General features: G+C 42.8%; 1 protein-coding gene across 1 annotated transcript in view; it reads right to left on the bottom strand.

The window, feature by feature from the left end:
* Positions 1 to 17,966, bottom strand: part of KATNAL2 (katanin catalytic subunit A1 like 2) — a 306,132-nt gene that overhangs the window by 180,977 nt on the left and 107,189 nt on the right. The window contains exon 3 of the mRNA XM_086963443.1: positions 7,285 to 7,451. Coding sequence (XP_086819569.1) covers positions 7,285 to 7,451 — 167 coding nt within the window. The remainder of the gene's footprint in view (positions 1 to 7,284; positions 7,452 to 17,966) is intronic.

Raw genomic sequence — 17,966 nt, 5'->3', positions numbered from 1 at the left:
TACTTCAGTCAATAAGGTTTTCTGGTCTACTGTATCTGACAAATTGCTTCTGTATGATTAGGACTAGATTATATTTGGTGGTGATTGTAACCAAATTCATGATCCCATATAAGTTAGACATTCTAGAGTTGAGTTTGTTCCCTCTAAAATGCATTCACAATTCACATCCACAATACGTTGCAAATCGTTGGTTGATATTTGGCGACTTGGTCACCCTGACCTTCGAGAATATAGTTTTTATTCAGCCTCACATCACTCACAGTCCTGTATCGATTACCTTTTCCTAAGTAAGTCTCTGGCCCAATATGCCATTCAATCTGAAATTGGTTCCATTGTAATCTCAGATCACGCTTCTGTACATGTATGTATAGATATTATTCCTTTTTCTCCCCTCCCAGGAAGATAGTGCTTTAATAATTCCCTACTTCTAGAACCTAATTTTTCTCAACAATTTATTTCCGTTGCCTCCAAATTCTTCACTAATAACACAACCCCGGAATCTCCCTTTCTTATGATATGGGATTCCTTTAAAGCTTCAGCCTGGGGTTTTATTATACATTTTGTATCACAAAAGAAAAAATCCCTAGAAGCCCAACCACTCAATTGCTTAATAAAATTAAACAGAATATGCAAATTATCAATCTAATAATGAGTCTTCTTTGAAAAATCTTATTGATGCCAAACCTATTTTTATTAGATTATCTACAGATGCTACCTCCAATTACTTATTGAAAAGTAATTCTTGCTACTATGGGGGTCAAAACAAAATGGGGAAATTACTAGCTAACTACTTAAAAATTAGAAAGGAAGGAATGAGAATAGAATCTTTACAGGGTCATACTAGTACTCCTATTTTTAAAGATAATGATATTTTAAATGAATTTGTTACTTTTTATAAGAACTTATATACACCTGAATCCCTACCAGAACAGTCTGACGTTTCTACCTATTTTCAATCCATTCCTTCTCCTCCATCTAATCACATTGACTTTGATTCCCTGGGAATTGATATTTCTTTAGCAGATCTCCCATGCGGTTTCGGTTTTACGTCGTGGGAAAGCGTCTGGACCAGATGGTTTTACCATTGAGTTTTTGTATCATCTTGCAAAGATTCTTTTGCCTAATCTTTTACTTTTGTTTACTTTTTTCTCTAATAATGGTTCATCTCAAGGCACGTTTCAGGATGCCTTGATCTTTTTAATCCCTAAGGAAGATAAAGATCACTCTCTTTGTAAGAATTATCAGCCTATTTCCCTAGTTAATACAGACTATAAGATCTTCGCACAGATTTTGGCTCTCTGTATCTATCCTGTCTTACCTGATTTGATTGGCTCTGAACAATCCAGTTTTGTCAAGGGAAGACTAGCCTCTGACAACTCTCGAGTCTTCTTTAATATCCTAAGCAAGGCGTCATCCTTAGATCACCCTATTGCGGCTATTGCTTTAGATGCAGAAAAGGCCTTTGATAGAATTGAATGGCATTTTATGTTTCATGCATTTCCTCCTAAATTCATTGCTTTAATTTCTTTGTTATACTCAGGCCCTAAAGCTTCAATATTTGTCAACAGTATAGCCTCCTAATACTTCCCATTGCTTAGAGGGGTGTCGACAGGGATGCCCCTTGTCACCATTCTTATTTGTCATAGCATTAGAAACCTTTTTAACTAAGATTAGGCGGGATGATCGTATTCTAGGATTTCAATTTGGTCTACAGGTTAAAATGTCACTTTAGGCCAATGACATTCTTTTATACTGTTCTAATCCTGAAATTTCTCTTCCCCCTTTGTCTTTAACAGGTAACCTCTTTTTCTCAGCTCTCAGGCTACAGTCTTAACACCAACAAATGTGAAGTTTTACCTTTAAATGTTTTATGTCAAAAACATCTCTTTGACCATCCCGGTTTTTCATGGCAACCATCTAAAATATAATATTTAGGCTTGTGGTTCGCCCTCTTAATCTCGGATACAATAAAGTTCAACTTTGATTATATCACCACAAAACTGAATGACGCTATTAGACGTTAATCAAGGAAGTGAGCAACCCGGAATACCCTTGAGGGCTTGGGTAATGAAAGTAGAAGGGTAAAATTGCCTTCAAGGGACTTATTCAGTCTATATTTGTTAGTTGAAATTATTCTAGAAAGGATCAATGGATCATCCTTGGGGTGAATTAATCAAAACTGATCAATTTATATTATCAACATATAACATATAAACAAAGACACAAGGTGTATACGAAAAGGTTTTTATCAAATAGTTCATTAAATCAACTTCATATACAGATAAATAAACAAATAAGATTTTAGGACTGTGGGTACACATATAAATAAATTGCTAAGTGACTCAACAGAACCTAAAAAACACCTATCCCAAAACACATTGAGTAAAACAAAGAGGGGGATGAGATGTATTGTCGACGTTTCGGTTTCTTAATAATGATTTGATGAAACCATCCTCAGGACCATTATCAGTGCTGATCTGTATAGAAATATTGTAATCTGCTCGCAAATCGCAATCACAGTTTCACGCAGTGAAAACGTTGGTGGATCACAGTATCCTAATGCCTTAACTAGTGGATGTGGAAAGCACTCATCAAGGCTGGATATGAAGTCAAATCTTCACTCCCATGCATGTATATTATAACGCAGAAATCGCCCGGTGTCACTCGTGCGGAGTCTTATCTGCTTTTTAGACACAGTCTGAAGTAATTGTGACCAGTATGAATTTTAAACAGGTCAGTAAACAGTCATTTGTCCTGCAGCGCCTAGGATTCTGGCGAAGTGGAATCACAAACACGTCCCGTCATTTCAGACGGGACGTGTTTGTGATTCCACTTCGCCCCGTCATTTCAGACGGGACGTGTTTGTGATTCCACTTCGCCAGAATCCTAGGCGCTGCAGGACAAATGACTGTTTACTGACCTGTTTAAAATTCATACTGGTCACAATTACTTCAGACTGTGTCTAAAAAGCAGATAAGACTCCGCACGAGTGACACCGGGCGATTTCTGCGTTATAATATACATGCATGGGAGTGAAGATTTGACTTCATATCCAGCCTTGATGAGTGCTTTCCACATCCACTAGTTAAGGCATTAGGATACTGTGATCCACCAACGTTTTCACTGCGTGAAACTGTGATTGCGATTTGCGAGCAGATTACAATATTTCTATACAGATCAGCACTGATAATGGTCCTGAGGATGGTTTCATCAAATCATTATTAAGAAACCGAAACGTCGACAATACATCTCATCCCCCTCTTTGTTTTACTCAATGTGTTTTGGGATAGGTGTTTTTTAGGTTCTGTTGAGTCACTTAGCAATTTATTTATATGTGTACCCACAGTCCTAAAATCTTATTTGTTTATTTATCTGTATATGAAGTTGATTTAATGAACTATTTGATAAAAACCTTTTCGTATACACCTTGTGTCTTTGGTTATATGTTATATGTTGATAATATAAATTGATCAGTTTTGATTAATTCACCCCAAGGATGATCCATTGATTCTTTCTAGAATAATTTCAACTAACAAATATAGACTGAATAAGTCCCTTGAAGGCAATTTTACCCTTCTGCTATTAGACGTTGGCACCCCCTTTTTCTATCTTTGAGGGGTTGTTTAGACTGAATTAAAATGATGCTTTCTCCTCTTATTTTATATACTATTTCCATGATCCCCTTACACATTCCTGGATACTACTTTAAGAAAATTGAATCTACTTTGACAAAATTTCTATGGAAAGGTAAACCCCCTCGTATAGCTCTGTCTTCCTTAAAAAAGATAGACCTAGCGGAGGTCTTAGGTTTCCTGATTTTAAAGCTCATCATTCTGCTTTTTCCCTCAAACAAACTTATAGTTGGATCTCTATGGAGCTTCCTGTATATCCTCATTATGGATAAAAATAGAGAAATGTCTTATTTCCCCTTTCGATTTTCGAGATGTCCTCGCTTTTACCACCAATATTACATCTTTACGTTCCCCTTTCATTTCCCACTCCCGTAAACTCTTGGTTCCCCTTTTAGCATCATCATATCCCTCAACTAGCTCTTAACATCAGCAACCCATTTGGTATAATAAATCATTACAAATTCACAATTGATCTATATACTGGAAAACCTGGCATTCTAAAGGTTTACGAGGATATCTCAGCTTATACTTAATGATCAACCCCTCTCTTTTTCTGATCTCCAAACTAAATTCTCTCTACCAACGTCCTTTAGATCGCAATATAATCTTTTATGTCCTTCCCTCAATCAATATCTTCTAAATTTACCAAGAACTAGTAGCTTGCCTGTAAATTACAAAAAACGGGTTTCAATACTTGACCCCCCCCCCCCTGCTTCCAATGTATACAAATTGTTACAATTTCCCCCGGACAGACACAAACCTAAGATTGAATTGGCTTGGGAAAATAATTTATCACAAGATTGGCCAATCCCTTTATGGGACAAATTATGGTCTAAGATTCACAAAACTTCTTGTGCTGCAAATACCACACAAACCCTTTATTTCATTTATCAACGAGTACTATTTTCTCAATCAACCCTATTATCTTTTTCATCAGATATGTCCTCTACTTGGTGGTCCTGCCCTTGTCCTTCCACCGATTTAAAACACACGTTGTTTGAATGTCCCCCTATCCACCAATTTTGGCAGTGGGTTTAGTCCCAAGTTAAGATAATTTTCAAAGTTCGGATACCTTTTTCTCTTACAAATATATTCCTAGGCACATTATCACCCCAATAGCTCCAATCATCGCTGAGCTTTAAACTCTTAGATTTATTGCTAGCCATTGCCTTTCATTTAATGACCTCAAACTGGAAACAGGCAAATAAAGTCACTTTCAGATCCTGGTGGAACGCTGTTTGCTTCCATCACCGACCAGACACTAATTGTGTCTCCCCTACATCTCTAGCAATTAAAATATATTTTATGGCTTCCATTAACAACATACTTATCTCTGTCTGCCTCTTCTAAAGTTAAAACTACCAATGTTCCAGATGATGTACGGAAACCACCTTAAGCTCTCCATTTGCCACTCTACTCCTAGACGATTGGAAGATTATGCACACCTCTATGTTTATACCATGTTATTTAAACTCAGTTATTGTTAGGCTTCCATTGTTGCATCTCTCAATTGTTATAAATTAATTTCATATTGCTTCCCTTCCCTTGCCCCTTCCCTTCATTGTTTATATTGTGTATATTTCCTTTTGTGTACAGCTTGATGAACCTATCCTTATATATTCTTATTTTACTTCACATCTTTATGTTAAATAAGATTTGTTTGATTCATTGTATTGCTGTTATTTTTCTTGTTATTCTTTAATAAACTCAAACTTTTAAAAAAAGAACAGTCTGCCAGAGAATGGTACACAAACAAACTCTGTTTTCTGAGGGCCACTCTCCGTCAGAATCTCACAGATGTCTTCCAGAGTAGTCAATTCTAATGCTAACATCATGTCAAAGTAAACTCCTGGGGCCGCATTATACATGCAGTGCATTTTCCTTCATTGAGCTGGGCATACCTTTTAAAAGGTGCGCCAGGAGCAATAAAGGAAAATGCTCCGTATTATGATGAATCCGCCGCTCTCAGGGCAGCCGCAAACTCGTGAAACAGAGCAGCTGCTTTGAAGCAGCTCCGTGTTTTCACAGTGCAGGCGGCAATCTGCATGCACTTTCAAAGAGGATTAGAGATCCCCATGCAGGCGGGTTAAGTCAGTAACTGCAAGGGGATGTCTGAGGGGTCCATGGGACCCCTCTACCCCCTCCAGAGGGCTGTACTCGTGCCTGTCAGTGAGCCCTTTGAGAGCTTCTTTGCCTCTGTAATACAGTGCGGGTGCAGAGGCAAAGGGATTCCCTCATTTTCATGGGGCACGTCCCCATGCACATGAGGGAATGTCCACTGAAGATAGCGCTGGCGCTTTATGCGCACAAGCGCTTTTGGTATAACAGAAGGGGCCGCACAAGCATTTTTAGCCCCTTCTGTAATACCAAAGTGACCCTGGGGCCCACAAAGCAGACGTAAACAACTGTTGCGCACCCGGGGGAATTAGTGTAATACAGCCCCAGGTGGGTAAGTGGACTGTCAAGTGGGCCCAGTAGCAAGAGGCCCATCTGTGGTTTGTTGGGCATCTGTTTATGGGCAGCACCCACACAGCAAGAATCGGGACAATATGTTAAAAAAACATTGTTATGCCAGACATACCCCCTGTATGAGTGGGAGGGGGGTATTAAATGTGATGGTTGCATGGCTGTAAAATTAGGTTTGCTTGGAGACCCATTCAAGTAGCAGGGGACAGACACACACACACACACACACACGCATACACACACACATACACGCACACACACATACACACACAGACACACACACCTCTATCCAAATCATAGTTTTATATAATGCTGCATGGCAGACCCTGTGTACACACGGATAGTGTGATTGACAGCACAGGGCTTGTTATACAGGTGTGTGCTAAATTGTGACTGTATTACAAGCCTTAACTGTCAATCACATTCCATGTGCAATGTGGGCTCCGCCATTTTTCATAGAGTGTGGATGTACAGTGTTTTGCTAGAAAGAGGAGTTCAGAGATTGAAGGCTGCAGTTCTTTAACAGATCACTAATGCACTGGTGTGCAGACAAACTGTGTATGTGAAATGGACTGAGCATCAATTACCAACAAATCACACCAACACACAGTTGGATTCCTTTCCTACTGTCACTCCACAGTTTTGGAGCTGTGGAGGTTTTGCGTTAGTGCAACAAGTCAGAATGATGGGGTAAATTTATGATGAACCTGCACCTAAAAGCTAGCAAGGGATCCCCTGCACATAAAGAGAAAAAAAGTGCTATCACCAAATTCATCACAGAGTTGAGTAATATGGATCATGCCAACATGGTTAAAAAGGTGATGGTAATGTCATTTGGGCAGTAGTTAGCCCAAGAGGATGTTTCAGATAAATCCAAGAAAATTATCCGGAAATATATTTTAACTGATGCTGTTATAACTTTCTCCTATTGTGCCAGAAAAAAAACACTAAACAAATTTCAAAATGACCATATAATGACTACACAATAAGAAAAGAAAATCACGATTCTCTAGAAATGTACCACTGTCAACCTTGGGCAACTTTTAAATGTTTACTTTATTGCTTCATTTATATACTTTTTGCTTAATTTACATACTTTATTTAATATAAGCACCTCTAGAGTTACTACTTGCAAAACTATAATAGAATGAAAAGTAATTTGAGAAATGTGACAAGGTCTACATACCGCTATCCAACACCTTTTTGGTAACTTTGGGGTACTTCTGGAACTTTATATAATAGTAACTTTCATACTCCATTAAAATAGTCTCTAGATCAATATTGTCACAAACTTCAAAGCGTCTTAAACCCATTTTGGTCTCTTGTTCCAGAGCTTGTGCAGTATTGGAGTATCTGAAAATTGACATAAGCAAGCAAACAATTAGAAGAAAGTGGATGAAGAAAAGGAAAAGGATCCACACTATATACAACATCTTTGGAATGTGGTGTAATTAGGGAGTTCATAGTAGCAGCTATTATCATAACCAAACAGTAATGACGCAGTGTAACAAAAGAAGCAATAAATGTAATCTGCTTGTTGCTCTAGTTGGGTCCCTTCATTCCTTCTTACTCCTGTAGCCACGTTACTTCCGGCTAAATCAAGCATTACTAGAGTTCATTTTGTAGCAATCTCCCTTTTCACCCTAGGAAGATTATATAGGCATATACCAGGCCTCCATACAATACTGCAGTTTCCTCCAATCACAATCTGTAGGTGGACATTAGCATTTACAGCCACATTCGCTGCAAAATATCAGCATGCCACAGCAGAGATATCCCTTAAAATGTTAGTAATCATGACTAAGACTAATTCGCTGCAGCTTTAAGGACTTGTCTCATTATTGTTGAAGGTTGGGTCCAAGCCAAGCAGTTAAAAATCAATGCAAACAATATTGATCTTGGCATGAGACGACAGGGAAGACCTGTCGATCTAAATATAAAGCGGGGCAGCGGTCTGGATGTAGGTAATGGCCTTAACCACCACGGCAAAACTAATAGTTTTCTAACTGAGGTGACACCACCCCCTGCCCTCCGATGCTAAAAGATACTACAATAGGAGTCTTTTTTCTTTTCTCACCACGCTCACCCAGTGTGGTTAGAGCTTTCACCATTAGCGATTTTTTGCTTACATGGTCACAAGGAGATAGGACTGGGTGCGTCTTATAGGGGGCGCAGACCGTCCACCTTCCTTGTTCTTGGTCCTGACGAAAACCTGGCACATTCCTTTAAGGTTGAAACATGTAGACCAGATCACATACATAGATACTTTGGGTCATAACTACCCTTACAGTATCTCATCACTTTTTTTAACATTGTCCAGTTGCTTGTAAATAAAATTTATCTTCCCACCAAGTTAAACCAGGACAATTTTTAACACCTTTTTTTGCACTTTACACCCACAACCTGCTCCACTGTAATTCAGGTGTTGTAGCACACCCTGGTGGCGTTAGGTCATCAGGGTGGACCCCGATGATGAAGCATGTCACCACTAGTTTGGTGAGTGAGGGTTTTTTTACAAAAGGATAAATCCCTTCCTTTTGTCTTCTACACACCCCATTAGGAATGTTTCTGATTCTCTATGGTGGTACTCCTCCATTTGTTTAATTAAGACCTGTAGATCCCCTATCAACATACACACACATTTGGCTTACAATTCTGGGGATATGTCTTACTATAGTTAGATTCATTCCATTCGTTTTAGATGAACTACCCCATTACCCACCCCAGTTACTGAGGTAAACCAAATTGTCATCTTGGAAAAAGAGCTTTTCATTAAAGCTCAACTTTACTCAACAGCAAGCTCATGTATACTTTCACATCAATGTTTTATGCAAGGTTAGAGTACTGTGTATCTGGAATCTCTAACCCTTTCGAGCCATCAAACGTGACATGTCCATGGAGAGGTGGAGAGAGGGGGATACCCCCTGGAGGGTGATCTTGTAGTGTGGGCTGGGCCTTGTTATTCACACTGCTTAGTTAGCATAGGCTTATTAGAAGTTTAAATGCCATTTTTCCTTTTTGCTGCTTTTGCACACAACACTGCATATAACTGTTGTTGTAAGTTAGGCTGCGTGAAATGCTTCACATGAGACTGGCTTGTTTTCAGCACCCCTAGACTTACATCGTGACTCTAGTCTGCACACTGAGTGCTAAAGCCTCCAAGGTTATCATAACAAGGTAGCTGTTGTTCGAGCTTATCGGCTCACGTTCTAGCCATAAAATCTATGCAGCTGCAGGTCAACATGTTTCTGGCGCCTTTAATAATACATTGTAAGCATGATTTCAGGCACTTGGAAAAAGCACAGTTCCTGCGCTACGCCAAGTTGGATGGTGGGGGGAATTTGGAATACGTATCCGGCTGCGACACCTGCCTCTCACACGCTGGGAGGACTGATGACATGAAGGGGGTGGGGTAGACATCTCATCACTCTTTTTTTCATAGGGCACTTAGGGAGGAAGCCACTAAGCCTCCATACCATAGTATTGCAGCATGGGAGGGAGATCTGGGTGAACCATTTGAGGATAAAGATTGGGACCGTGCATGCAGCTTGGTGCAGAAAGTATTGTGTAATCATAGACTCAAGTTGCGGCACTTCAATTAATTGCATCGTGCCTACATAAGCCTGTAGGGCTCCATAGGATAGATCCCACCTAGACAATGAGATGTGTTTCCTTTGGGAAGCATGATACAGGTTTCTTTCACCTGGCCTGGCACTGTGCAAAAGTTCTGAATTTCTGGGGGGAGGCGATTCCCAGAGTAGGGCAATCCACAGGCATTGGAATTCCCTGGTTGCCTGTGGCATGCCTGCTGGGGATAATAAAGAAACCTCAAAAACGTAAAATGTCTTACACATTTCTGCAATTTACGCTGCTTCTAGCGAAGCGCAGAGCTGCTGTGGGTTGGATGGGGAGCAAGGTGCCGAGTATAGATTTATGGGTGCATGATGTTTTGGAAAGGGGAAGTGCTGAAGTACATAACATACGCAATTCCCGCACTGATGAGAAAGTCCCTGAAACTGTGGCGGCCTTGAGACAACTAATAGACAACTTTAATACAAGTGGGACTATAGATTCGGACTCTGATTAGGAATGGTTTGTGAGCTCATGAAGACAGAAATATTAAAACTGTTGATGGGATCACCTGGTGTGGATTACTCTAATGTATACAATATTCTTGCTTGCAGGTTGTGTACGAAACATTATTTCTTCCTCAGCAGGGTGGAGCAAGGGGTAGCGGGTCGGAGGGTTACTGGCCTGCATAGTTGATTTGCACTGAATGCTATGGTGTATTGCTTTGTTGAAAATCCCAAAAATAAAGATTTAAAAATATATATATTTTATGCAAGGTTATCTACAGAGCTTTGCTAACAACCAAATCACTGGCCGAAGCCATATTGACTGACTGACTAGACATTTATAAAGCGCACTAATGCTGAGGCGTCTTGGCGCTAGGATAAGGTACCTGCGAGTGCGACTAGATCGGTTAGCATTGAGAGTAAACCATGTTTTAATTTGCTTACTAAAAAGTATTCCACTTGGTTGAAGTCAGAGTGGTGTCGGAAGTGAATTTCACAATTTTGCAGCTAATTATGAAAATCGCTTTCCCCCCACCTCACTCTATTTATCTTTAGGGCATGACACCAGTCCCACATTGGAGGATCTAAGACGGTGTGATGGAGTATAGCGAGGGAAGAGAGCTTGTTGTTGTAACTAGATTTATCTCCTTTTAGGTTGCTCAGCCAGAATGAGTGAGATGTCTGCGTGGAATGTTGGTGTGTGTGATGTCAGAGTGAATAGAATGTGTGTGTGTGCCTGGTGTGTGTGGAGAATGTCAGTTGGTGAGTGAGGGCTGAGCAACATCCATCAAGCTCCTGGTGGGACCTAATACTTATCTTATTGAAACCAACTAATAAACATCTTACTTGGATTAATTACCTAGCTACCATCTACTTTATATCTTCATTTATTTACAACATTTTGGCGACGGTCTTGAAGCAACCCTATGTGTTTTGGCCACAAGAATATAGGAGGTGAGGAAACTTACAATTTATAATGAACTTTATTTATACAAGAAAAAAAGGCAAAGCAACTTTGAAAATAAATACAAGGAAAAGAACGCCCTCCTGAGTCCCACCAGTGTCCTCCACCACCTGGACAACCTGCCCAGGGCGATTCACATTCCATTTTAAGCTGATATTATCCTGCTTGCCGAGAAAATTTACATATCTGTTTGGTACCAACCCAGCTTCAACTATTACTATGAAGGCTAGCAAACTACCGATCTATCTTGATCTGGATTTCGTTTCATTGGGGAGTAACTGTGTTCACTGTGCAGCTAGCACCAACTACATTGGAATTGGAGACAGTGCTTTAACGAAGCAAGTGATCATACAACAGTGTTATCTTTATTTACCACTAATACTGTTTGCCCGCTTATTTCCTCATGAGTGTACAGTATGGAGAGTGCAATCTGCAGTGAACGTTGGTCTTGTGAGGAAAAAAAAAAGCGCTGCGAGGAAAAAAGCGCCTACTTGACCCATTTCCTACTGTGTGTTTCGATCGCTTTTGGTTGGTTGTCTATGCTCAGTACCGATGGACAGGTGAGACATGTTTTTATTAATTCAAGATTGGATTTAGTCCTTGTCCCGTCGTGTACATTTATTAGCAACTGCCAGTTTTGAACTTTGAAAATGCGCCACGAGCTCAAACACGCACTTACCTTTGTCCCGTGGATGCGTCCCTGGCTTCCTCAGTGACGTTGTCTGCGCTGCTGATATGACATTCTGCTGCTCTGGTGTGCGGTGAACCACTCGGCATAACGTCAACAAGCGTGACGCCATTTTGGATCTGCACTGTATCTTCGGGTTCTACTGTTTCTCAGCAGCTGTTGCGCTCCAAAGTACTGTTTGTTGCTTATCTTCAAGTCTCCCGCTTGGCATTCCTGTCGGGTATTATCCCACATTGAATCGTCTTCACCTGCTACTAACGAGCCTTCTCACAGGTACTGGTTCTCCTTGATTTCCCGTTGGCAAATTGGGCTATTCATCAACATTGCTCCGTGTTTATACATCTACATTGCTCCGTGTTTACACTGACTGAAAGTGTACACAAGATGTGCTTCCTTGTTTCTCAGTCTCCATTTCAGATCGGGTGAGATACCGCTGACCAGGACAACATTTCTTCTTTGTGGAACTATTGCTTCACATTACTTCGACATTTTGTTATTTTACCGTCAGATCACAATGAGTACTTATTTCTCATTTACTGTACTATGTAGAATGCACATATGTTTTTTTTTATTATATAATATTGTTACCTTCCTGAACAATGTTTAATGGTTTGCATACAGCTTACTTACTGTTTTGTTATTTGGCACCTTAGTTACATTGTGTGTTACGTCAAGCGCACTGGGTCAGTTTTTTACATGTGCTATGTTTTTTCCAGGCTTTGGTGCCTTAGTGAGAGCTTAAGTGATTATGAGTTTGTTTCTAATGGCTAGTATTTTCTTGGTGCTAGAACTTCTACTTAGGGGATTTATTGTATAGGAGCTGGTCTTCTTATAATTATTATATTCTTTCAGTGTGGGTAGTGCACACCCTTTCCACTGATTTTATTCTCCCTAGATTTGTGTGCCTAGCAGCTTAAGCCTTACATACTCCTCACTCTCACATTACTCTTTATATATGACCATGTAACAGTACTAGTTGTTTTGTTTCTTGCAGTGTGCAAAAGTCTGATTACCAATCTTTGCTTTTATTGCGCTATGGGCAGTGTAACCATCCTTGGTTTTATTGCGCTTTGGGCAGTGTACCCATCTTTAGTTCTATTGCGCTATGGTAAGTATTTAATGGCGCAGGTAGTAAGACGCGTTAGACTAAGTATTAAATGGCGCAGGTAGTAAGACGCGTTAGATTAATTATTAAATGGCGCAGGTAGTAAGGCGCGTTAGATTAATTATTAAATAGCTTGTTTAGCAAGCAAAGATTTTAAGATGTGTTAGTTTAGCTTTTGAGAAAGCTCTGGTGTTAAGATGCGTTAGTTTATTTGTTTATTCATGGTGTATGCTTTGATGTTACTATAGGATTTTTCAGGGTGTATTTATTAATGTCAAAATTTTTTTTTTTTTCCTATACTTCTTTTTTCTCTCAAAATTCCCCAAGGGAAGGGGATATGTGCCATGTTCTATGGTTTATCCTTTTACTTTGTTTCTTTGCTTTACTTATTCTTCTTTTCTAATATGAACTGTCCGCTTTATTGCATGTGTATCTTTCAAAATTTTAATTGCTTTATGTTGCAAGCAATTCTGTTTAATTCCTGTGAGTATCCTCCGAGTATCCAGAAGATACGGTCAAGGAAGCCTGCAGCTGCAGGGGCAGGTGCAGGTGCAGGTGCAGCAGCATACAAACAGCTTTAAAAGTAGGACTGATTTAAACATTATGAGGCATCCAAGTGCCTTCGTCCTGATCCAGCCTGTCAGACAGTTGTGTGTGTTCCACCATTTGGCAGCTGTAGTCTGTGTTTGGTAAGATTCAGATCTAGAAAGGAGCTACAAATATACACTGAATCATAGATAGGTATTGAGCCCAGATGTTCTAGGAGGGTAAGAGAGATGGGGAGGAGTCCGTCCTTGGGTTTGACAGAGTTTGCTAAAGGTGGAGGTAAGCTCCCAGTACCAAGACTGATATGGCTGCGTCAGATGGGCATGGGTACAATTTCCATCATTTTGGTTGAATTGGGGCATGAGGTTACAGTTCAAAATAAGCTGTTGAGATGCAGAAGGAGAGGTGAGATCAGAAGGCAACAGTTTGATTGGGTTTTCCAGATCAGGTCATCAGCAGTGTGGACTTTCAGTACTGGTATCACATTGGCCTCATGATTACATACGGGATAGGATTCCGATTCCCTAGGGAAACCTATTTACTCAATGTTGAAGGGATGAAAAAAGTAAATATTGGATCGGGTTCTTCATCTCAAATCATATCAGACAAGGAATATGGATTTAGTCCCATAAAATCAGGTAGTAATACAATTTCAAAGTATGTATCCCTTTTCCCAGTGTTCACTCAGGAATCCTCATAGTTCAAATATGTTTGCTTTTTAAACTTGCTTCAAAGTCTTTATTCTTGACCTGAAGGATTTCTATTACTTTTGAGTATTTCACCTCTCACCATCTGCATGATCTCCAACAACTGACAAACATTTTCAGCTTATCCAGCCACTCACCATAGTTGTCATGTCTTTCATATGGTCGACACATTTGGGGATGGTGTCAATCTTCCCATCTATTGTGTGCAAGAAATTTTGCATGTCTAATAAGAAGGCCTTTTAACCTGTATCACCAGATTTCAGGCAAGCATCTTCTGTTCATGACATTGTATACTCAGTTTTTTGCAATGGTCTGGGAGGAAAGACTAAATCAAAGGTGAGTTTTGCCTGTTTTTGGTTATTTTGTTTCCCATCTCTCCCCTGTTTCACAGCCACTGCCCAATAAAAGCTAGAAATGTACTGTCCTGATCTGTCATTTCTACCACACCAACAGAAGCTTTCACATTTAACACACGCTCATTTGGGTATCCTTATCTATCCTGGTTTTACTTTAATCACATTAGGTTTAGCATTGCATCAGTAAGTGATTCTAGTACAGGGTTTGAGGAATCCGTACAGTCAGTGGCTGCTTTTTTGTTTTCAGCTCTTAGTCTAATATCTGATGCTATGTTGTCGCAGCGGGCTGAGTATCTTAGATTTAATGAAGCGGTTAAGAGAGAGCTGGGACATCATATTGGGCATATTTTAAAATTAACTTACCTTCCCATTTTCTTTTCCCAGGGCTCATAAGCTCAGGTCCTGATGAGAAGCAAAAACCACCTACCAGCAAATTACATTGATGTTCCTCTGTCAATCAATCATATAATTTGTAAAGCGCACTTCTCACCTGTGAGGGTCTCAAGGCGCTGGGGTGGGGAATGCTGCTAGCTCGGAAAGCCAGGTCTTGAGGAGTTTTCTGAAGGTCAGCAGGTCTTGGGTCTGCCGTACGTGGATGGGGAGGGTGTTCCAGGTCTTGGCGGCAAGGTGGGAAAAACGATCTGCCGCCGGAGGTCACTCTTCGGAAGAGGAGGACTGTGGCGAGGTGGAGGTCGGCGGAGCGGAACTGGCGGCTGGGGGTGTAGGAGCTGGGTCGTCTGTTGAGGTCCGGTGTTGTGGAGTGCCTTGTGTGCGTGGGTGAGGAGCTTGAAGGTTATCCTCTTGTTGACCGGGAGCCAGTGCAGGTATCTCAGGTGGGGTGTGATGTGGCTGCGGCGAGGGATGTCGAGGATCAGGCGTGCAGAGGCGTTCTGGATGCGTTGGAGCCGTCTCAGGAGTTTGGCCGAGGCTCCTGCATAGAGGGCATTTCCGTAGTCCAACCTGCTGCTGACGAGGGCCTGGGTGACCATTCTTCTCGTTTCAGTGCGGATCCACTTGTCGATCCTGCGGAGCATGCAGAGGGTGTTGAATCAGGAGGAGGAGGAGGCGGCGTTGAACTGTTTAGTCATGGAGAGGGTGAAGTCGAGGCTGACCCCTAGGTTGCTTGCGTGGTCGGTGGGTGTTGGGGCGGTTCCCAGTGCAGTCGGCCACCAGGAGTAGTCCCAGGCCGAAGGGGTGGATCCGAAGATGAGGACCTCCGTCTTGTCCGAGTTCAGCTTCAGTCGGCTGTCCCTCATCCATTCAGCGACAGCCTTCATTCCTTCGTGAAGGTTGGTTTTGGTGGCGTGGGGGTCCTTGGTGAGGGAGAGGATCAGCTGGGTGTCATGGTGCAATGTAGATGTTAAACAGAGTTGGGCTGAAGGATGAGCCCTGGGGTACACCGCAGATGATCTCAGTGGCTTCGGTGCGAAAGGCAGACGAACTGTGTTCATCCAGAGAGGAAGGAGGTGGTCCAGTCCAGGGCCTTCTCTTGGATCCCGGCGCTGTGGAGGCATGTTCATAGTATGTGGTGGCACACCGTGTCGAAGGCGGTTGACAGGTTCAGGAGGATGAGGGCCGCCGTGTCTCCGTTGTCCAGCAGGGACTTGATGTCATTGGTGACGGCGATGAGGGCAGTATCTGTGCTGTGGTTGCTGCAGAACCCGGACTGGGAAGGGTCCAGGATGTTGTTCTCCTCGAGGTAGCGGTTCAGTTGTTCGTTGACAGTCTTTTTGATGACCTTTGGGAGCAGGGAGATGGGCCAGAAGTTCTTGAGGTCCTTGGGGTCCGCCTTGGGTTTTTTGAGTAAGGCGTTGATCTCGGCGTGCTTCCAGCTCTCCGGGAAGGATGCTGTTTCGAAGGAGGTGTTGATGACTTTCCGGAGATGGGGTGCGATGGCTGTGCTGGCTTTGTTGAAGAAGTGGTGTGGGCATGGGTCTGACAGAGATCCAGAGTGGGTGGTGTTCATGATCTTGATGGTGTCGTCATCGTTGATGTTGGTCCAGGAGAGCAGGCGGTTGGTCCGGATGGTGGTCGTGTGGGCTGAGGTCTCGGTGGTTGTCAGGACGGTCGTGGCGTTGAAGCGGTCGTGGATGTCTGTGATCGTGCGGTGGAAGAAGGTGGCCAGCGAGGCGCACAGGTCTTGCGAGGGTGGGACGTCGTTGGTGTTGGAGCTGGGGTTGGAGAGTTCCTTCACAATGTTGAAGAGCTCTTTGCAGTTGAGCGTGTTGTTGTCTAGGCGGTCTTTGAAGTACGCCCTGTTGGCAGATCTGATGAGGTGATGCTGTCTGTGGGTAGCGTTCTTGTGGGCTGCATGGCTGTCCGATGTTCATTCACGGAGCCAGATTTTCTCCAGCTTTCAGCAGGTTTGCTTGGAGGCCCAGAAGTCTTCAGTGCACCAGCTGGCTTTCTTGTTGGTGTGACTGTTGGAGGGTTTCTTGATCGGGCTGAGGTTGTTGGCACAGTCGTTGATCCACTGTCTGAGGTTGCGGGTGGCGGTGTCGTGGTCGGTGGGGTCGGCGGGTGGGCTCTGGGCGAGGGTGTTGGTTAGATGGTCTTCGGTGACTTTGCTCCAGCAGCGGCGAGGCATCTGTTGGGTGCGGTGGTGCATGGTGGGTTTCTTGAAGGTGAAGTGGATGCAGCGATGGTCGGTCCAGTGGAGTTCGGTGGTGTGGTTGAAGGAGACGTGGGGGCTTGCAGAGAAGATGGCATCAAGCGTGTGACCGGCGGAGTGGGTGGGTGTTGTGACGAGTTGTCTGAGTCCGAGGTTGTCTAGGTTGTCAATCAGGGTGGTGGAGTTGGTGTTGTTGTTCTCGAGGTGGAAGTTCAGGTCCCCGAGGGGGATGTAATCCGTGGAGGCGAGGGCATGTGTGCTGACGAAGTCGGCGATGAAGTCGCTGAACTGTGGTTGGGGTACGGGAGGTCTGTAGATGAGGGTTCCTATGAGGGTGGTGTTGTGGTCGGTGTAGATCTGGAAGTGCAGGTGTTCGGCGGTGCTGAAGGTGTTGTTGGTGTTGGTCGAGATTCAGAGAGTGTTCCAGTGGACGATGGAGATTCCTCCTCCTGCTCCGGTGGTGCGGTCCCTGCGGGTGATCTTGTAGCCTTCCGGGACGGCTATGGCCATGTCGGGTGCCGAGGCGGGGTTCAGCCAGGTCTCTGTCAGGAAGGAGACGTCTGGGGAGGTTGAGTCGAGTAGGTCCCAGAGTTCAACCGCTTGTTTGCGGGCAGAGCGGGTGTTAAGAAGGATGCATCTGAGGTGGTTGGGTACTTTACTGGTCGGCATTATGGTGGGGCGGATGCTTTTGGGTGTGTGATCGTCTGGTGTTAAGTGCGTAGAGGGTTCTGGCATCGTAGCGGTGTCTGGCATCGTGGCGTTCGCGGGATCCAGGGGTCTTGGTGCTGGGCGCGGTCCAGGTGGGGACAGGCACA

The sequence above is a fragment of the Lissotriton vulgaris genome, chromosome 3_1 (genome assembly GCF_964263255.1).
Source record: "Lissotriton vulgaris chromosome 3_1, aLisVul1.2, whole genome shotgun sequence".
NCBI classification, from domain to species: Eukaryota; Metazoa; Chordata; class Amphibia; order Caudata; family Salamandridae; genus Lissotriton; species Lissotriton vulgaris.
The sequence above is the reverse complement of the archived record's forward strand: the minus strand, read 5'-3'. Positions and strand labels throughout refer to the sequence as shown.